Here is a 22,988-nt window from a genome sequence, read left to right on the forward strand (position 1 = left end):
TTTAAAAAACTTTAAGTCGCTGCAACGTAACACGACAATGGTTCTAAATTTCTAGATATCTTAGTAGTTTTGTTCTGACTTTTTTGAATAAATTGAACAGATTTTCACTGTCTAATTTGGTAATAATAATGGATAAATATAATTCTGATGAAAAGTTTTGTTTGTAACTTGTAGTAAATCCATGTATATATATATATATATATATATAGTAATTACCTTGTTACTAGTAATCCAACATTTAACTTGCTGAGAATTTATTGAAATGGTAAAATGTTTTTTCTTTATTTTTTAAGAAATTATTGCATTTTGCATCAAATTATTCAATAAACTTCAAATCGCAACATAACAAGATCAATTGATGGTCAAAACTCCAGTCCAAAACTCGATGCTCTCACGTCAGCAAGCATGGCCCTATATATGATACATTCCTGATGGCTGTAGTGATATAAACCTGGCATGGCATTTTTATTTTCTCCCGAATCTCACCTCTCATAACTGATGCTCCACATGTAAAGCGGACCAAATAAGGTTTACTCGTAAATCTACTCAGTTTACTAACTAACTAAATAATATCAAACCTTATGCAAGTTATAATATATTTTAGGCTTTCAATTATTCTAGAATATTTTAATAATACTTTCAAAAAATTTCAAGGAAAGCCTACAGTTAATACAAATTTAAATCTATAAACATGCAAAATAATAACCTATAACAAAACATGTTTTCAACACAAATATAAAGATAGTATGCATGATACACACACTTAAATTAAAACAAAGAAATATACATACTTATTGAAACACCTTAAAGCAGTGAGACTTTTGTTGTTATTAAAGAAAAATCATTTATCCTTAAAGATTTGTTGTTCCTCACTTGTAGAACGAGGATGTTTGCAATATATATACGTTTCAAGATTCTAATACTGCCATCTAGGTTCGTAAGTGAGTTAAAAAAAAAAAAGGACATTTGTTTCTTCCAATTAACCAAATGTTTTGCTGATAACATAATGAAAATGGAAAAACTTGTATTCCTATTTTTGGTCGACTTCTGATTGAGTGCAGCATGCAGAGCTAAAAGGCTGGTGTTTCTAACCAAGCCAGTAGGGCAGACATGCATCAAAACTCTGGTACATTTTTATTATGATGAACTTGAAGTACATAGCAATGCAAGACTATCGTTCTAAAGCTGATGGAGAACTCAGGAAACTTGAACCCTACAAGAACCACATGACTTTCTGTTTTGCAAAGAATCCCAACCTCCAAGTTCTAAAGGGTATTATGCATGGGAACACACATCGTATTCGTATGTATATACTCTTCCTATATAGGTACATTCAGATGCTTTTACTTTCTTTATGAAGAAGCAGAGATCATCCGCAATTCTGTTGTAGCTGGGGACTAGAAATCACTTTTCCAGAACCCATGAGTGCCTACTTGTACATGAAAACCAGTCCTATGTGCTTTGAAGATCTAACTTATCTTGGATGGGAATTGTGTATTATTATCAGAGCCTTCTAAAATGGAAACATCAATATCTTCAAGGCTAAATGCGGGCTCATCCGGAGAAGTAATGTCCAAATTCTGCTTATTCAGGAGACTATTAGTTGTTTTCTGCTGCTGATCAAACATCATCTTAAGCTGCTTGCCTTGCTCTTCAATACGTAGTTGTAGATTTCTTTGAATCTGTCACAAAAAAATTGTGACTAAGTAAAGATAGTGATAATTGGAACGTAAAATTTGAAAGTCTGATCATCCTGGTCTTGAATATCCAAATTACATGGGGCCGGAGCAGGTGCTTCTCAGGGGCTCTGGTATATAGTTTTATATATTCTTTTTGTTTCTTGTTTTGTTTGTTTTTCCCTGTTCCTAGAGCTTTTTGTTCTCTCGCCTTGCGGCTTTGCCCTTGGAGGGTTTTTTTTTCTAGCATATAAAAAGAAAAGACGTATATTGACATAAATGAAATAACAGTGGGCATCGGTGAAAGATCTTGAGGATGTACCTCCAGCTGCTCATGCAGACGCCTCTGGACATCTAATTGTAGTTGCAGTGCCTCTCTGATTTGAAAGCCACTGCAGGACGAGGTTAAAATTCGTTATTATAAAGATTAAGTGATTGTCTGAGAGGATTAACACACATGATAATACAGAAGAAACAGAAAAGAAAACAAGAAAATCAATCTCAAATTTCAGAAATTTATCTGGCTTGAATGCTTGTTGGGATACCAATAGAATAATAACCAGGAAGAAGGATTCATTATGAGAATTACGTTTTGATATCGAGCTGTGATACATCATTTATGCTATTTCTTTTCTCAGCCTTTCCTGCCATAGAATTGGTATTTGAATCAGAATTTTAAGTAGAGTGAAAGAAAGCATAATGTTTACAAGCAAGCTGGACACTTAGCAAATACAGGCCGAAACTACCAAAAACCAATTTAGCAAATTATTACATACTGATAATATTAAAAAACCAACTCAATTTAAAAATCTAAATTCTTACGTGAGATCTAAAAAATAGTTTTATATTACTCTCTCACCTCCCTTTAAATAAAACTTCTTAAATTTAAAATTTGTACAAGCACACATTATCTTGTGTTTAATATTTTTTTTATTAATTAAAATGGGGATGGTGAGATTTGAACTTATAATCATCTGGTCAATAAATTCTGATATTATATCAAAGAATCATCTCAATCTAAAAATTTAGCGGTGATGAGATTTGAATTTCTAATTACTTGGTCAACAAACTTTGATATCATGTCAAAAAACCATCTCAACTTAAAAACTTAAAAGCTTAATTGATTTTAGATCAAGATAATTTTTTAATATGATATCAGAGCTTCAATAACCAAACAATCATGAATTTGAATTTTATCATTTTCATTTTATTTGATAAAAATTAAACATAAAGTAATGTAAAACTATACAAGAATCTAGTTCAAAAACTTTAATTTAAGAAGATATGTAAAATTATATAAATTATATCTTATAACCCTATTTTATATAACTGAAAATTTTGAGTGAGATGCTTATTATATCATAGAGAAAAATGAGCTACTGACATGATGATAGTGATAGACGTAATAGCAATTTCAAGAAAGCAGAGCACTTTGGTCAAACTGCTCTTATTCTTAATTTGGTCATCAAGACCCGTTGAGACGAAGAAAGAAAAGGACCGCTCATCGTTTCACTTGATTTAATAGTATTTTAGCAAATGAATATAGATATACTCCTTGCTACAAGAAATTGACAGGGATCGAAGGCCTACAGAACTCTCTCCTCTCTTTACGTGTTTTGGAAGGTGGTGTTACTTGTTCATACTATATGACAGAGATGTTCTGGATTAAAACATCAAAGGTTCCATGAAGAGCTCTTTGCATGTATTCATATTCAGGCTCGGCACATAATCACTTCGTGATATTCTTTTTGTTCTAATAGAAACTATGAGATCAATTTCAAGCAGATAAGGAAAGATGGAATTAAATCATATGTTGTTACAAGGGTTTACCTTCTGAAGGTTCTGGCATGTATTTTGCAATTCTATATTTCTGCAAGACCAAAGAGAGAAGAAATAACAAACAGATCTTAGGAACATATAAATTACAAGAAGAAAAACAAAATCCAAACTTTTTGGTTGAGCAACAATACCTGCAGATGACTTTTCACATGGAAGATAGTCAAACCATCTGAATCCATCAAGTTTAGTATTGCTTTAGGTGTTGCCTCTGTAATTGATAAATCAATAAGTACAAATTGTACAGAGATGAACAATTTCTCCTCCTCAAATGGAGATGAAGCTAACACTGAAGTTACTTACTCTCAGCGCCTCCGAGGCGATTTACGCACTCAACAAACTTCTCATGAAGATCCTGGGTCCATCTTATCCGTGTTTTACTTGACAGATCTTTGCCAGAAGATGTAGGACCACCTCCCAAAGAAAATCTTGGAGACTGCTTTCCTTCCAGAGAATTAAAGCTCAGCCCTGCAAATGGAGAGCTGTATGGATTACAACCAACCTGTACAGAAACAACATACCAGGATCAAAATGAATTTTCTAGATAACATGTATATCTGTTAGAGGCTTAAACTGTCGAAACTAAATAGAATGGAGAATACGTACTTGACGATCCTGATTTCCTTGGAAAGGAACTGAAAAGTTATTCCCTAGAGAGACAGTACCATGGATATCTAAGAACTTATTGTGTTGTTGTGAAGGAAGCTTGTTCCCTGAAGAACTGCTTAGACCTTTATCTGACTTGTCAAAAGAATTATAGTAAGAGTAATGGGGTTTTACAACCGATTCCAAAGTGCTGTTCAATCCAAAGTTGTGATCAGCTTGCTCTCCCAAGTTAATAGAATAGTTTGGATCGGAAGATTGATGTGAATCATAGGACTTGGAATATTGAGAGCAGAAAGAACTACCAACTTGACAATCATACTGCGGAAACCGCATGCATCTTTCTGTCGCGTAAAATGATGAAGCCGGAGATTCAAACCGGCTCAATATGCTACTAGATGATCTTTCGGGGCTAATATTTTGCTGTTGGCATCCTGCCTCCATGACTGCGGGCTGCAAACGAGGTGCCATGTTCCGAATCTGTTGGTTGCCGAAATACTGTGAGGATAGGTTCACAAAGTCACCAATCATTACTCCATGGTTCTGTTGAACTCCTTCTTCGCAGTCGATATTTCGAGTGTTCATTCACAAATGAACAGAACTGCAATCCTAATATTGTTCTAACAAGAAAGAGCAGAGATAGTTTATGTTGAGGTTTCTTTGCGAGCATCACAAAGTGTATCAAATTTCGTACTGTTTTGAATTATATAAAGACTAGAAGCCACGCAAATTACACGATGATTCTGGTAAAGGAAAGATGCAGTTAAGTGTATGATCCACTGTAAATTTGACTTCAAATGCATGGCAAAAAAAAAAAAAAAATCTCTTCTGATATTCTAAAAACCTTCTGGCATAAGATTTGAATATATAAATATATCTTCAAAGTACTATGCATCCCTTTTTAGTTATTCCTAAAATGGATAGGGACGAACAACGAATTTTGACATGACTAAAGCACAAGATAAAAAAAAGAAAAAGAAAAAAGGCAATGCTCTTAATTAACATCAAACAACAAGTTGATACAAATTTTGTCTTCATAGGAAATAAAAAATGGTCAGGAATTAAAAGAATATCGTGTCTCAATCAAGAAAATAAAATCTCAGGATTTTTTTTTATAAATGTAATGAGAATAAAAGAAGTTTCAATTATATATTGTTGTTGTTATTATTATTAATTTTTTTTTGGAGGGTTTTGTCTGATCATTAGTATTTCCCTAGTGTTGGTATTTTATCATCAGAAATTAGGTTGAAGAATATTGAAGTTATGGGCATCTGTGTCGACTGTGCCTAATAATTTAATGTGACTGGCATAAATTCACAGAAACAGATCTTGAAATTATTCCTATTATAGATACGTCTGCAAACACTTTAGCCACCCAGCAAGATTTAGGTATGTGAGAAAATTAAACCCCAAAGAAACAAGAAAAGAAAGAACGATGCCTTGTGTTCTCTAAAGAAACTTAATATAAAAATCTTAAACTGATCTCCTCCATTAGTGGGAATCTGCAATTGCCAGAAAAGTTGCTGTATTATAACTATATAGTATAGTGTTAAGATTCCACAACGTGCTCAAGAACCAGGTATAAAGTGAGCCACACCAATTGCATCCATATGAGTACTAGCTAGTCTCTTGTGGTATAATATTGATAGACTCTTTGAAACGCGGTGGAAATCGTGTTTTTTTTTTTTAATTTTTAATTTATTTTTTTATATTTTCAGATTGTTTAATTTGATGTATTGATATTAAAAATAATTTTAAAAAAATATTATTTTAATATATTTCTAGATAAAAAGTATTTTGAACCGCAACAACTACAACACATTCTCAAACACCCCTTTGTGTCTCCGAAAACTAATCTGAAGGGGGGATAAAGATTTCCTTCCTTCACAAGAAATTGTGCATCTCTTTCTGATATTTATGAGCAGACAAACAGTGAAAGAAGCAAACAATTAGCTAGACAGACATTCAGCACAAGAACAGATTACCTGGCATTTTCAAATATATCAAAGCAGAAAGCACCATAATTAGCCAGCAATGATTCATAATTTCTGCTTGGGAATCGCCGACTTATCTATTCCTCGATGAGTTCTTGGATCATTGGAATCATTACGATGATAAATTTTATCAGCAGGTAATTAAATCTCTTAAAACGCACGGCACTTGTTCATCATACACAAGTAGCAGGTCACACAGGAAAATGGTGCAAGTTGAGAGCTGAGAACCTTGTTCCATGTCGCCATCAGATAGTTGGGCAAAGGTATCAAAAGTAGAAACGCTTTTTTCTGGATCTTTGTACACACGGAGGTAGTACCATATGCTGGGACAATTCTCTCCCTCCACCACTTTTTTGTATCTAACGTGTACGAAATATTATCATGGTTTGATACTCACATAATTTAACTTCCAGGGAATATTATGCACTGTGATGTGACTGGAAAGTTGAAAAACCTATTGTAATATGTCAAATTTAGATATCTGACGGTGAAGAAGGTTTATTGGAAGAACTGCAAAACAAACCTCCATGGTGAGATGAGACACCGTGTAACGATTAAAAGGGTATTTGGAATTATAATAATTAATGATTATTTTTTAAAATATATTTTGTTTTCAAATATATTAAAATAATAATATTTTTTATTTTTTAAAAAATATTTTTGACATCAACATATTAAAACGATCTGAAAAAATTAAAAAAAAATAATTTAAAATAAAAAGTTTTATTTTTTTAAAAAGTACTTTAAAAATATAAAAACAAATAGGATTTAAATTGATAAAAAGAAGAAGAAGGAGGAATGTGAGTGTAGACTTAAGAAGGTCGTCATATGGGTAAGAAAATGTTGAATATAAAGAGATTTTGATCGGAGATTATGAGTCCCTAACACTTAATTAGAGCCCGTGACTAATTTTATAACCATGAGGTCTCCCAAGTTGCTGAGGAAAAAAAAGGGTAGAGTTGTCAATTCCTTTGCTATCAGTAACCTTGGAAGTTGATTAATGGGTTAGTATTGCATAGACATGATGGCATCATAGCCGTTGCAATTAGACAAAAGTAATCTTAGGGTTATGCAAACATATAATAACTGTACAATCTATCCATTTAGTAGATGAGGGATCGGTCGAGCTCCTCGAGCAAAGCTTGAAAGAGTCTCATATACAAAGAGACATTCTATTTCTTAATTTCATCTAAAATTCAAGATAGATATTTTTTTATGAAAAAATCTTTATTTTATTAAGTTAAATCTTAATCGTTCTAGGGTTTGAATTTTACCTTAACAAGATAGAACAACACATAGAGAGTAAGAGTTACCTTTTTACCTAGACAAGGTGATGGTACGTAGTGAGGGGCCTGAGGAATTGTGAGAAGAGTAATCACAGATCAACTTTTAGTTTTAAAAAGTCGTTCAAACACATGAATACCTTTTTTGTGCCTGTTTTTGCCTAAAATAGTCAGCCCACATATATATGCCTCATTTTTTGTGCGAAATATATTTTTCAAAAACAAAGCTATTATTTTTTTTTCTTTGATAGGTGAGGTTATTAAAAAAATAAAAAGAGATAAATTTAATGTTAACCTCCTCATTGAACAATTGACTAGAAATAATGCTTTTTTTTTATATTAAATTTATTAAAAATTAAATTTAATAATTTTTTATAAAATTATCATAATTTAATAATTTGGATCATTAGTTTGATGTATCTAATAAATCAATAAAACAATGATATAGATGAATCTAAAATGATTATAACTCTCCCTTTCATGTAAGTATATTTGATTTGATGAGAATTGATTAAAGTTCATTCAAGAAAATTTCTGAATTAAGGTGTTTTCGGTTCTTAAGAATCTAAGAAAGCAAAGAAAGATCAGAATCCAAACCCTAATCTTATTGATTTTTGGGGACATTTTGGTAAAGCTAGAAGATGACAATAAACCGAACGAATGATACGATTGCATCCATACATAGGTTAATTATTGAGCTAACTTCCAAAGTGTTAGTGTTCGAAGAAAAATCTACAAATTTTTTTTTCTTTTTCGAAATCAGAACAGCTAGGCAAGCATTATGTAAATAAAGTAATCTCTTAATCAATTAAAATAATATATATTTTTTTTTTTTTAAAATTTATTTTTGATATTAAAATTAATATCAAAACAATTTAAAAATATAAAATAAAAAAAATCATCCCATTCGCTATTATCTAGTATAATATTTATTTCCTCTCTTTTCAGTAATTAGAATTGTTGTTATCCAAGTAATGGAGACTTGATCAGTGTAAGAATAAGAAAATAGAGAAATAAAGCATAAATATTCCGGATAATTAAAAGGATAAAAATGAAAATAAAGAATAATAATATTTTTTTTCTGAAGCCAATATTATTGAGCTGTTGGGATTTGGACCGACTGTGCTTGGCTAGTATCAATATCATACTTTGGTGTATATAAATGACAAAGACCTCAAATTGTGCCCACTGAGAGGAAGCATAACCTTTGGAAACTAATCACGATAGAGATGAATAATAGTGATTATTCTTGATGGGCTTTCAACGGTAGAATTTCCATGCTTCATGGAAGAAGAACTATTCTCCCTAAAAGTCGTTAATTAATTTATCTTTTTAATGTTCCTTTTACACTATATTTGAGGGTGCCCCAAATAAAACATTCCAAGCATGTGCCAAGATTTATCAAAGGAACCATACAGCAAATTAAGTACATTTGATGGGATTGTTTGGCTCCCAATTTGCAGGAAATTGCAAATGGGCAACAGAAGTAGACTATGTGAGAAACTGTTTAGGGAATTTAACGGGTATAACTTAACTGATCAGGTTTTATGTTTGTATTTTTGAAGTCACTAGTTCGAGACTTACATGATCGTTAACTTCAAGACCTATAAGATTAGTTAAGCTACATGCAAGTTGGTGTGGATACAAACGTTAATAATAATAATTAAAAAAAGAAACTGTTTAGGGTTGTGTCTAGAGTTCTAGTAAATTTTAAATTTTTTTTTAAATTTTTCTGAATTGTTTTGATGTGTTGATATTAAAAATAAATTTTTTAAAAATAAAAAATACTTTAAAAAATAATTACAATCATATTCTAAAATGAAATCTGAGATGGAGAATAGAATAAAAAGGAAATCAATATTATATTATAAAAAGTATAACTAACGGTGTTTAAAATTTGCCTTTCCTTGAGTCCAATTAATATAATCTCCTATTTATCAATTATCAACATATATTTTTTATTATATGTATTTGATCTTCAAAAACAAAGAAAATTTATATGAAGATGAAATACACATAATTTATTTCATAAAATTGTTTTCTCGTTCGCACTTAATTTCTCCCCGCCTCCATTTTTACAATAAAATATAAGCTCCTTGACTTCGTTCTCCCACGCGCCTAATCCACCATTAATCGGGGACAGCAGAAGGAATTGAAGCTGGGCCCAATATGGGTTAATAGTTCTGGGTACTTGGGCCCACAGTTTACGAGGCTTAAACATAACATGGGTTCGTAGATATGGGCTCAGAATAAGAGGCCGAACTAGCCTTACAAACGATTAATAATTTATTTAGTTTGTACAAGCCTTATGAAAATACAATCTATTTATATCAAAAAATTAAAGATAAATTAAAATTATCCATATGAAGGATTATAAAAATAAAAAATTATTAAAAATAATTACCATTTTTAAAAAAGGTGAATTAAACAACTGAAACAATCAGAGAGAGTATTAATTCAAATCTAAATAAAATAATTAATGAAAAGTAAAAATACATAAAAAGGGTATTAATTAAAATTTTAAAAATAATTATAAAAAAATAAGATTTAAATAAGATTATTTGTTAATTCTGCCATTTTATACCATTAAAACCTGACCTTTTATTTTAAGTATTTTAAGAGTTAAATAAGATGTTTTTTGTTTTTGTTTTTTTAAAAAAACACACACTAATGCTAGTACTAGTTGAGTTACAATACATAATAAGTTGTTATATTAAATTTAAAAAATAAAATTTTTAAATCCTCACGTATCTTAATTTTTTCTAATAAGATCAAATAATGCATTTTACTATTTTTTTTATTTATAAGTTATTGGTTGAACTAATCATACCATCCTTTATACAATTTTCACTTTTTAGTGATTGAGCTTTACTCTTCTCCTTGTTACTTAAAGTGCTTCACAGAAAAATATTCTCCAAAATAAACTACATGCATGCTCAATAACTTACCATATTTGCAGAAGGAGAAAGGAATATGTGAAGTAAAAGAGCTCAAGACCATGATCGGGGTACTGTGTAGCAGGCAGATAATTAAAAACTTCACCATCATCGTATACGTGTAGCTTTCAAATTTCATGACTCTCGTGTTGATGCCAGAAGCCTGAAACTGAACGTGCATAGGAAAGTTGGAGTGTTCAGAGGAAGGTAAATCTTTTTGGCTATACTTAATCAATTACACCAGGTAGCATCCCTGGATTTTTCGTGTTTGCTCTACCTTCTTTGAGATTTGAACTAGGTGTCCAAGTAGCACCCTGGATTTTTTTTGGTTGAGGAGATGCATGCAGATGGAGACATTTTTTTTTCTTGTCCAGGATAGAAATGAAATGGATTTCTAGATATATTTCTCTTGAATTAATGAGGTGTTAAAAAACTTTACAGAAAAATGTCGATTTTTCCTGGTTTATGAGATTTGGGTCTAAGTTATACATGTAAAACAAGTCCCTCGTGCAACGAGAGATATTTCGATACTTAAGTTAGTATTTGATTTTGTTTTATCAACTAATAAGCATGTAAAAATTCAAAAAGATAAAAATGATATTTTTTATGTGTAGAAAAGAGATCCGTGTTCTCTGTCTTGTTGAAAATATTCTCTATCTAGTGTTGTTCAGATGAATCCTCCTCTTATCTTTTTTAAAATCTGAGAATATATAGTTGGAAAAATATCTAGAAAAGCATTATTCATGAATGGTACCAAGCATACTATTCATGAATAGTGTCATGCATATTACAATTCATGAATAGTAAATCAAGATGAGCCAAAAATAGCTTGGTTGGGCCTTGGCATAACCAAGCTTCGTGGAGCATGGTTGAGCCTGACAAAAGGAAGAGAGAGAAATGGAGGAGAGAGGGGGGGGATAGCTCGGTTAGGCTATGACCAACCAAGACAAAAAAAATCCAAGTTGGGTCGTGGCTCAACCAAGCTTAAGGTGTAGCTCGGTTGGGATGTCAACCGAGCTTCAACATCATTTTTTTATTATTATATTATTGTTTCTCCTCGAAGTCTTGTAAACATACATGCTTGGAAGGCTTTGATGAGTTAGAGGGGGGGGGGGGAGAATACTCATAGTGTGTGCTTGCATTAAAACATTACTTGATAGGCATGCCTTTGAACTTTTTTCCTGTTTTTTTAATTCGCGAGAGATCTTATGAATGTTTATGGATAAAGATTCATGACATTTTTTTGAGAAAGTAGTCACAGGGACTTTGAGAAAGTTGATCATGGGTACCTAAAGACAATGATCACTAAGACCTGAAGCAATGTTGTCAAAATCATGAGTTGACTCGTAAAATCATATAATTTGACGAGTCAACATGTATCTAACGTGTAAAATTAGACTAAAAACTCAAAAACTAGTAAACTCGATCAAACTCGATCAAACTCGGTAAAATCAGTAAACTCTGACCGATTTTACGAGTTTGAAAGAAGTATAAAATTATGCAATATGATAATTTGTATCTTAGCATTTTCATTGTTTTAAATTTATATCTTGCAAAACTTGTGCAATCTGATAATCAAAGGCTTGATTTTAACTATAATTATTATAATTTTTTTAACAATACAAGTTATCTGTGGATTTTATTTTTGTAAAATGAAAATAACTATTCATTCTTACAGTTCTTTATGTAAGCTATTAACATATCAATTGGCATATTCCTTTATTTTAGCTGGCAAATATATAGAATAAAAGTTATAAATTAGCATGCTTGATTCTTGGAGTAATTAATGTTAAATGACGTATTAAAATTTGAAGGGACTCAATTCTTGTAAATGACGAAGTAAGGGAGTCGATTTGTCTAAAAGGTAGAGGAATCAATGTGAAAAAAAAATAGAGATGTTTGGACTTTTCTATTGTTTAGTTCACTTTTATTTTAATTGTGTTATATTGTTAATTACTACTTGATTGAAATTGTTAATATATAATTAGTTAAAATATTTTACTTATGATTTTATAATTTTACGATTCGAGTTTACGATCCAAGTTTATATTGTATATTATGTGTCGTGTCAAAAAAATATTTTTGACAACCTTAACATGGAGAAAAGTGATCACGGGGACTTAAAGACATAAGTCATTGACACCTAGAGAAAAGTGGTCTCAAAGACTTGGAGAAAATTTGTCACAGGAACCTAGCGATATAATGGAGGCTTCTCCATAGGAATTTCATGTTTGGAGACATAAAGATGAACTATATATATTCAAAAGATGATGGAGATAAAATTTCTGAGATTTATCTTATTTGGAGTTGTACATCACAAACATTATTTCTAGTTTGTTCATATTGTATCTCCTTCTTCACAAATCTTGAAGGTACCATTTGGAAATCAATTTTTCTATCTTTTTTTGTGAATGCATGACACTTTTCTATGTTGTGTCTATGATTATGGTGAAATAGACAGAACTTATTGGGGTTCCATGTGTTTGAACCACTTTTCATTGGAGGTTGATATTGTAGAAAGTATTTTCCCTTTATGATGGCAAACACATCAACACGTGTCATTGTAAAAGGTGTGGTCACAAGCTCAGGGAATGTCAAATGATCATTGATGTTACCCTTAGTGACACTGAGGAGATTTTTATCAGGGAGTGTGTATAACCTTTCCCATAAAGAATAGTTGTAGATCCTATTGATCAAGGCTTTAGTGGCGATGGATTCAAGCAAATCCTTCATACTTAGCATTTCCTCATTGAATCTCTAAAAATATGCCCTCATGCTTTCATCATCTTGTTGTGTGATAGCAAAGAGTTCTATAGTGCTTTTTTTGGTATGAATATTGGTGCTTAAATGAGATATGAGTTTCACATAGAGATATTAGAGACATAGAATGAAATCGAGTTTAAGGCCATGATACCACACCCTAGCAAATCCGTGAAAAGTTGTAGGGAAATTCTCATTTATAACATCACTTTTGTTGTTACCAGCTCAAGGATGCTTCTAAAAATTCATATATGCTTCAAAGGATCTGTAAGATCATTATAATTGTCTATTTTGGCTTTAGTAGTGACATAATCCTTGGTGAGGTGAGTGTGTAACACTCTATGACAAAACAGAGACTCTTCCACTTGGTGGGAATGGTCTATAAGAATTGGGGTTGGTGTAGTCTCGTACATGTCATGTCAAGGTTTTTTATGACGAGGAGCATACGAACACGAAGACCAAAACTCAGAAGAAGATTGATGGAGATAACCATGTTTATAGCTTGGGTATGTTATGGAGTGTTGGCTTATTTGGAGAGTTGGCTTATACTGTCTACTTGACATGTTGTTTCGTGCAATTTCTTCTTGAAATGAAAGTTGTCTTTGTACACCTAGCATTGTGGGTTGACTTTGTTATTGGTTATACTGTAGGGAGAGAAGTTGTTCCTATATGCCTAGAACAACATTGTCTTTTTGGAATGGAAGAGTGCTTGACCAGCCAAGTTTAAGGTAAAGCTCGGTTGGTCATCCTAACTGAGATTGACACTTGAAGCTCAGTTAGGATGCCAACTGAGCTTCAACATCTTTTTTTTTTAATAAATATATTATCAAGGACATAAATTAATTTTATTTTTTAAAATTATCCCTTTAAAATAGTCATAATTCCAACTTTTACTTTTCAAATTCAAACCATTAAACTTCTAGGAACATTTCTAGTATTACATTGAAAATTCAAAAATCATAAAAAATTGAGAAAATATTAACAAAAAAGAGAAGAGAGGAAACTTTTAGTCAAACAGAATTCAACTAAAGTAATCAATATCACCATTAAATGATAGCTCTCATTATAAAAAATCTATAAACATCAAAATCATATAATTTCATCACAATATTTCAGAGATATATATGGATTTGAAATTCTAGATGTATAAATTTGAATTTAAATTTGAATTTTTATGTTGATTTATAACTTAAAAACACATGTTTTAAGGTTATATTTGTGTTGAAGAGGTTAAAGAGAGCGTTTTCATGTAACCTTTTTCTTTAAAAACAAGTCGGAAATATGATGATATTGGGAGGTAAGCAGCAATTTGAATGGATTCTAGTGAGTCTCCGTGGTTTGGCAAGTCTCCCGCTGAGGAAGATAGCTATGGAGAGGACACTTCGTTCACTTCCATGTTGCTTCTAGGCTGCCTTCCATCCCAGGCATGCTTGGTCTTGGTTACAGAACCTAGGTCCAATTTTTTTATAACCCTTTTCATTTTTTTTATATTCCTTTCAAATTAATTTTTTAATTATAAGATAATCCTTGACTTTTTTATGAGGAAATATTCACTTACATATTTGTAAAATTAATCATCATTTTTATACTAGAATTGATTTCAACTTTTTAAGTAGATTGCTTTTATTTGATTTACTAATAGATTTGTTTTACAAGGGTTTTAAAATTATGGAATTCATTTAACTTGAGTTAGTAAAAATAAATCATTTACCTAATTTATCATCGTTTCTAAAAAAAAAAACTTATTCTAAGCACATGTAAAAGAGAGGGAGGGAGGGAGGGAGGGAGAAGGGTGTTAATGAAATTAATTTTTAATGGATCAATTATGAAGTAGGTCACATCTATTATAGTATGATTTGTGACTCTATAAAAATCTATAATTTTAATTAGTTATAGAATTAATATATGTTGCTTAAAGTAATCAGGTAAATGGTTTTGAGATAATTTTACATCTACTCAATCTTAAGATTTTTATGGCCATTGTTAGATTTTTTAAGTTGTTTAGGGTGTTTTATTTGTGTTTTTGATAAAAAAAAAATAGGTTGAGAAATAAGTTTTAAATAATAAAAATTCAACTCATGATCTTACAGAGACCACTGGTTGCTAGAATCTACAAAATGCAAATAAATAGTTGTTTGCTATCTTTAAAAAAAATAAATGGGATGCCACCCCTTTAATAAATTAAAAAAAAGGAGATAAGCCAAGATGTGCAGGCTATGCTGTGTTGTTTTTTAATGGCCAAGTTCACGTGGTTGGGCTTTTTTTATTGGTCAGGCCGGTGTCAATGGGCTCTCACTTTTGTTCCCTATTTTATATTTAATTTTAAAAAATAAACAAAACAAATCATTAAACCTAATTATGTTTATTATCCGAGTGGCAAGTTTATCGAGTTAATTCATGGCATACAAGGTATTATTAGTTTTATATATATATACTTCTTATGTCCCTCAATTTGTTTTTTAAATACACAATTTCATCTTTTATCACTTCAACCTAAAAAAATATAATTTCACTCGTTGTTGTCAATAATGTAACTTTGCTATTTCGATCTCACATGCCTATCATGGTGGGTTTTTTTTTACTTTTAAAAATATTTTGTTTCATACAAAATAAATATCATGCACTTTATTATTGTATAATTAAATAAAAAATAATTTCTTCTGATAAAAAATTTATTGGACCAAGTGAAGTACACAACTTTCATTGCAAGTTTACTTAGTTAACTTGAATTCACTCTATTTTTTTAATCAAATATTATTTTTTTCCGATTTCATCCTTTAATATTGAGTTAATTCGAGAATGCGCTTTTTAATTTTTTTTTCAAAATTATCCCCACGAGTTTTGCAAGTTAGTCCAAGTTAATCCAAGAAGATAAAATGTTTTTCTATCTTGATATTAAATCAAAATATCATTCAATTCATGGTTAAAATTAATTTTTAAAAAAAAACACGTTACCAATAACTAAAATAGATTTTTGCACTCAAAAGAAATTTCCTATGAATTGCAACGTAGCACGGGCTTATGAGCTCGTTATAACTATAGTATAACGTCAATTTGCATTGATGGTAACTAAAGATTTAAATACTAGTATATTAGTAGAAACAATTGGCACACAGCCGCCATAATATTCTATAATCTCAGTTGGGAATAATTAGGTGCCATAGCATGAAGGTTTTGGAGTCAATAAGGGCTCGGAATTAGGAAATTTCTCTCAACTAGAAACAAAATGGGAACAGAAATTCAAAGCTGCTCGGAGCATAGAAAGTGGAAATGTTAAATTACAAGGGACTTTCTCTCTTGTCGACTAGAGATTCTAAGGCAATATATTAAAGGGGAGATAATGTATTCCAATCTTCCCAAATTTCTCTGTTTTTCTCTCTCATATGAGAAGATTAAAATCATTGGATGGCAGGTTATTGCATTTATTGAGCAATCGTAGAAAAACGTACTTGTCTCATTCTTCACTAGCTAGCTAGCAAAGAAAGCTCCATTGCTAAGTTTAGTGTATGTCGAGGAGTGCAAGTTACTTCCATATTTATATATTTATCACAATTTAGTACAAGTCACAGAGAGTGAGGAGCTGAAACCTAAATCCATTGGAGACTAGACACCGACAAGCATATTTCATAGGAAAAAAGTATTTGGAAGTAGTTAAATTGTGGTAAATTTCTAGGAAAATGACAAAAAATCCTATTTGTCTTTATGGTCATTTTTTTTTTTAATTTTTAGTGAATAGAGTTGAATTTAGATTTGTTTTCTACCATTTCCATCTATCTTCATCAATATTTGTATCTGGCTCAAGAGGTTAAAAGCTTTATCTTGCTCAAGTAGTCAATTATTTATACAAAAAAAAAATAGTCAATGATTTTTGTACAAAAGTCTATGACAAATTAATTTTTTTGGACACACGTTGCATTGGAATTAAGTGATATATACACATATACTAGAAAATTAACAAATACTAATGAAACAATTCCGTCGGTAAATTACGGTAAACTTTACCGATAGAATATTATGACAAATTAATTTTTTTGGACACACATTGCACTGGAATTAAGTGACACACACTAGAAAATTGACAAATACCAACGGAAACAATTCTATTGGTAAATTACGGTGAACTTTACCGATGAAATTTTCTTTGTTATTTCCCTTGGTATAAACTAGTGGAATTATAAAGGGACAATAAGGTAAGAAAAAAAGAAAAGGAAAAAAATGACATGTCATTCTTATAGACAGTATTATCGACGCAATAAACATGTCGCTAATATATGTCGTTGAATCCATCGATAGTTTTTAAGCTATAACCTAACAATCAACCCTGCTCTCCCCCTCCCCCATCTCTTCTTCTTCTTCTTCCATTTTTTTTGTGTGAAAAAAACAGCAAAAGATCACTAGCTACTCACTCAATTTGTGTGAAACTAAAAAGTTTCTCTTGCTAGCTAGCCTAATCATTTTGCTGGAAATTAAGTATGCAAAATTACCCATTTTTTGTTTTCACTCATTTTAAAAATGTTATTTTTTTTAGCATTTTTATGTAGTTTGTTTGTGTGTTTACTTATTTTATAGCTTTTTCCTATAGAAATTTATTGTGTGAATATATGATTTATATATGTTAGGGTTTGTTTGAAATTTTTTTAAAAAATATATTTGTTTGTAATTTGATGAAATTGGTTTCGATTTTATGACTTGGGTGTTTTGTAATGAAATAAATAACGGCTTATTTAATAGGTGCCTTTCATATTTTGTTAATTTTATTATTAAGTTGAAAATTTTAGTAAATGTGGAGAAATTTGCATTTTTATAGAAAATTGATAATGATTTAAGGGTACTATTAAAATTGATTGAATAAGTTTGAGTTAAACCAATGCTAGCTAATTTATTTAGTTCACATAATTAATTAATACATATTGTCATCAATATCTATATATATTTGATATAAGTAATTAATAATCCTTCTTGGATGTATTAAGTTTCACCCGAAGGGTTGCATAAGATGGATTATTGTAATGGGGCTGGGGTTTTTATTAATTAAGCACTATCTAATCTGAGAAATATTAGTGAAAGCAGTATTAGATGTCTATGTAAGGGGTGTAAAAATAAAAAGTTTCTAAATCCAGATGTTGTAATGATGCATTTTTTATATATATAAAAAAAGGTTCATAGAGAAATACTTGTGTCGGTTTGCACATGGAGAACCATATGTTTCTTACAAGACCATGATAGAAATAATGGTTAGGTCAACTTCTAGTTCTAGCAGTGTGTATGAAGTTGAAGATGACAATAATAATTCTTATAATTATATTATTATGGATGCGATGAGAATGAATCAGGGTTATGCATGTAAATGTTCAATCATAGATGAGAAACTAAATGCAGATGCAACTAGGTTGTTTTATCTTTCGGAAGCCTCTAACAAACCATTATGAGATGGGCAGTCATCATAAATTATTGGTTGTTGTACAAGTGTTCACCATCAAGTCAGATCATTGGTTGAGTGAGGCCGATTACAACAAAATTGTTGAATGGACGAGAAGTATTTTACCTGAAGGGAATAGCTAAAAGAGAATTTATATTCTACTAAATCCATGATGAAACCCCTTATTCTTATTAGAAATGTGTCTAAACTTCTGCATATTGTACAACCTTGAAAATGCAGATTTGACTGAGTGCAGATCCTATGGGCATGCTTATTAAAAACCTAGAATTGGTAGGAGAAGAACTCTTGTCACACATAGAAGACTACAAATGTTATTTATATCTTCAAAGACTATTGAGCATATGACATGACATCATTCACATTATGCGGTTGATGGAGTCATGATGCACCTTTTCGATGGTGAAGCCTGTAAATATTTTAATAGGGTGCATCATCAATTTATAGAATCAAGGAACATATGTCTTGGGTGATATACAGACGAATTTAATCCTTTCGGTTTATTTGATGCTTCTTATTCTTGTTGGCCAGTGACACTCATGGTTTACAACTTGTCATGAGGGATGTTTATGAGGCCGGAGTTCATGCTTTTATCTATGATCATACCTAGTCTTAGTAGTCTAGGTTGGAGTATAGATGTTTGTCTTCAACCATTGATTGATGAGTTAAAATTGTTGTGGTCATCCATGATTTTAACTTATGATGTCTCGAAAAAACAAGATTTTCATATAAAGGCAACTTTAATATGGACTATCAATGATTTTCCTGTATATGGAATGACTTCTGGTTGGAGTACGCATGAAAAATTAGCATGTTCATACTATATAAAAAATAACAAGGCCTTCACCTTAGCAAATGATGGTAAAATGTCTTTTTTTATTACCACTGATGGTTCTTGTCAACTGATTATAAGTACATAAAGAACTTCTTTATTGGTAGAGTTGAAAGAAATATTGCATCATCGATATTGTTGGGTGAAGAATTGTATGACGTGGTATCATAATACGATGACATTGTATTTGTTTTTTAATTCATTAAGTAGAAGTTTCCTAGTTTTAATGTGACCCACAATTGGGTAAAGCAAAGTATTTTTTGAGAGCTTCCTTATTGGAAGACTAATCTCCTCCGTCATAATTATGATGTCATGCATATTAAAAAGAACATGTTTGAAAATATTTTTAACATGGTTATAGATGTAAAAGGGAAGACAAAGGACAACATGAAGGCTATAATGGATATACTTTTGTTTTGTTACCATAAAAATATAGAGTTAATTTATGATGGGTCACAGGTTGTAAAGTCCAAAGCCAACTTTGTCTTAGACAAGAATGCACAATACTTGTCTACCAATGGCTTAAGAGTCTGTATTTTCCTGATGGACATGCTTCAAACATATCTAGACTGGTGGAGGATTGTAGATTGTATAGAATAAAGAGTCATAACTGCCACGTGTTTATACAAACACTCATTCCACTTGCTTACCGGGATTTATTGCTAAAGGAGATATGGAATGCACTCACAGAGATCAGTCACTTCTTTAGAGATATATGCTCTAACAAGTTGCATAACTACACATGAGGAGGTTTGAAAAGAATATTGTTTAGATAATCTGCAAACTTGAGATGATATTCTCTCCATCGTTTTTTGACTTAATGAAGCATTTATCCATTCATTTATCATTTGAGGCAAAAGTTGGAGGTCTTATCCAATATAGATGGATGTATTTATTTGAGAGGTTAGTGATTACAATTGCATCCTAATTAAATTTCATTTGCTTTTTTTTTAATTCAAAATATTCATTTAATTCCATGCAGATACTTATTTAACCTTAAGAGAAAAATAAAAAAAACAAGGCGCATTTTGATGCTTTGATATGCAAGACTTATATTTTTTAAGAGATCTCAATATTATCTCGTATTATTTTGAGCCTCTTGAGAACAAGAATCAATCATATTCAAAAGCATAATGACAGTGAGGAAGTGCATTCAAGTAGGAACTTGTCAATATTTTCCCATCCTGGACGACCTGTACCAAAAAATATTGTGAGGGGAAGATATTTGACATAAATTGAATTCAAACATGTATATAATTATATGTTATTTAACTAAGATGAACTAAGATCTTTATTCAATACATATAATAATTAACATATCGTTATTTTTTAACAATTTTTCTTTCGTACCATCATAAATTGATAGATTGAATAATTTCTCGTAGGTATCATCGTCAATTTTTACTATCCTAAAATTCATAACTAACTGAGTCTTAAATTTTTTGATTATAAGATGACCAATTTTTCATGTGGTTCAGAACATATGTAATGACTACTTGATTATTCTTATCTATCATAATACTTAATTTCATTACATATTTCTTGTTATCTATTAATGGTTGTAATCATATACCATGTTTATTAATTAGGAGGGAATGTTAGTGTCATTTTGAATTTATTATGTTTCGGTCCTGAACGAAGGTGAAGTGCTATAATATGTATTTCATCAATGAACATGCTTTTCATATTAAAGAGTATGATCAAGGTAAAAAGACATATAATAATGAGGTTTGTGTTAAGGGATCGACTTCTAATGAGTTTGAAGTTAACTACTATGGGAAGTTAGAAGAGGTCATTAAATTGAAATATCATAACAAGCAAAATTAAATTTTCTTATTCAAATGCTATTGGTTTGATACCACCGATAGAGGAATTAGAGTCGATCTTCATCATAGTTTGGCAAAAAATAATACAAAGGCTAGATTTTACAACGTCAACGATGTCTTTGTTTTCTCTAAGCAATGCTAGCAAGTTTATTACACAAACACTCTTTTCTTTAGAAATGATTGTCTTAGGGTTGACTGATTGTCTGTAGTTAAAATCAAACCTAGAGGCCATGATCAAGTTGTTTAGGATGGTAACGATGAAGTAACTATAGGAGATGATGTCTTTCAACTTAATGAGTTAATTGATCCACATCGAGTTACTTCGCCTACTGACTTAGAAGAAAATTCAAATTTTTGCATTACCAAGAATACTTTTGTTGATGTTGATGTTGAGAAGTTAAATGATGTTTTGAAACCAACAAACATACAAAAATTGATGTAGAAGATGATATCTATGAATTCAATATAGAATATTGCGATGGAGATGATGATGATGGAATTAAAGAAGAAGAAGACAATTCTGATTAATTTGTAAAACATGAATGTGTAATGAAATTAATTTTAATGTAATATTTTTTATGTTATTTTACAATGACATGGATTTATTATTACATGACAAGGAAACATTTATTTTTTGTGATTTTATTATTTTACACAGAACTGGTGTTATTGTGCTATGATTTTAATATATTTGCAGGATGGATAGAAAATGAATAGAAATACAATATGGACACAAAATGTTTTATATCGATGAAATTACCGTCGGCATGTAAAATACCAACATATACACTAACAAATTAAGTATGTCTCAAAATTCCAGAAAGTTGGGAAAAAATTACATGTATTGCCACATAGACTTATAGACGGAATCCCCGACGGACCAAAAACATACAGATGGAATCACCAATGGACTAAGTTTGTTGGTATATTCCAGAGAGTTAGGAAAAATTACACTCATATGCCACTAGTCAATAATGATGGTATCATCAACAAGTTAAGTCTGTCGGTATATTACAGAGAGTTGGAAAAAATTACACTCTCATGCCATTAGTTATTATAGATGGAATCACCAACGGGTTAAGTTCATCAGTATATTCTAGAGAGTTGGAAAAAAATTACACTTTCATGCCACTGGTTATTACAGATGAAATCACCAACGGACTAATTTTGTCGATATTCAAGAGAGTTGAAAAAATACACTCCAATACCAGTGACCATTACATAAAGAATCACCGATGGATCAAAAATTAATTGGTAATATTTGGAGATGTTTCTGAAAATTTTTTGTTTAATTGAAAATTTCAATTAAAGATTACATATAGAATCACCGATGGACGTGTTAAAAATATAAATATTTAATTGTCTATCTGTAAGGTTGTCGGTAAAAAACCCCCAATTAAAAAACCAGAATCCCTAACTTTAGAACATCAACCATCTTCTCTCTTCTTCTTCCCCTCTCTTCAACATTTCCCTTTCTTTTCTCTGTCTCCATTCTTTTCCTCTCCTAATTCCTTCTCATTCTCCTCCTCTTTCACTACATCCTCATGTGAGAACCCTTCACACTAGGTAAATCTCTTTTTTCTTCCTTTTTTTTTATCTGTTTGCCAAGGTTTGTTTAGTTAATTAATTGTTTTTTTCATTTTCAATCTCTTCCTCTCACACTCCATCAAGGTCCTCCATACCAAACAAGAGAAAAGTTCCAGGTCAATCTCTTTCTTCTTCCTTTTTTTTTTTTAAAAAAAAACTATCATTGTGTTTATATTGAAAATCTCATATGTGCTTGTTGTTAGCATTGAACGGGGAGA

General features: G+C 30.9%; 1 protein-coding gene across 1 annotated transcript; it reads right to left on the bottom strand.

Moving 5' to 3' along the window:
- Nucleotides 1-1,111: 1,111 nt before the first annotated feature.
- Nucleotides 1,112-4,913, bottom strand: LOC7479535 (myb family transcription factor PHL5). The gene is made up of 7 exons (XM_002308335.4): nucleotides 4,119-4,913; nucleotides 3,816-4,014; nucleotides 3,647-3,723; nucleotides 3,507-3,546; nucleotides 2,266-2,320; nucleotides 1,999-2,068; nucleotides 1,112-1,682 (listed from the first exon to the last, which is right to left on the bottom strand). The coding sequence occupies exons 1-7, from the start codon at nucleotides 4,698-4,700 to the stop codon at nucleotides 1,470-1,472; spliced, it is 1,236 nt and encodes a 411-aa protein (XP_002308371.3). The 5' UTR covers nucleotides 4,701-4,913; the 3' UTR covers nucleotides 1,112-1,469.
- Between the last annotated feature and the right edge of the window lie 18,075 nt (nucleotides 4,914-22,988).

This window comes from Populus trichocarpa, chromosome 6, assembly GCF_000002775.5.
Source record: "Populus trichocarpa isolate Nisqually-1 chromosome 6, P.trichocarpa_v4.1, whole genome shotgun sequence".
Classification (NCBI taxonomy): domain Eukaryota; kingdom Viridiplantae; phylum Streptophyta; class Magnoliopsida; order Malpighiales; family Salicaceae; genus Populus; species Populus trichocarpa.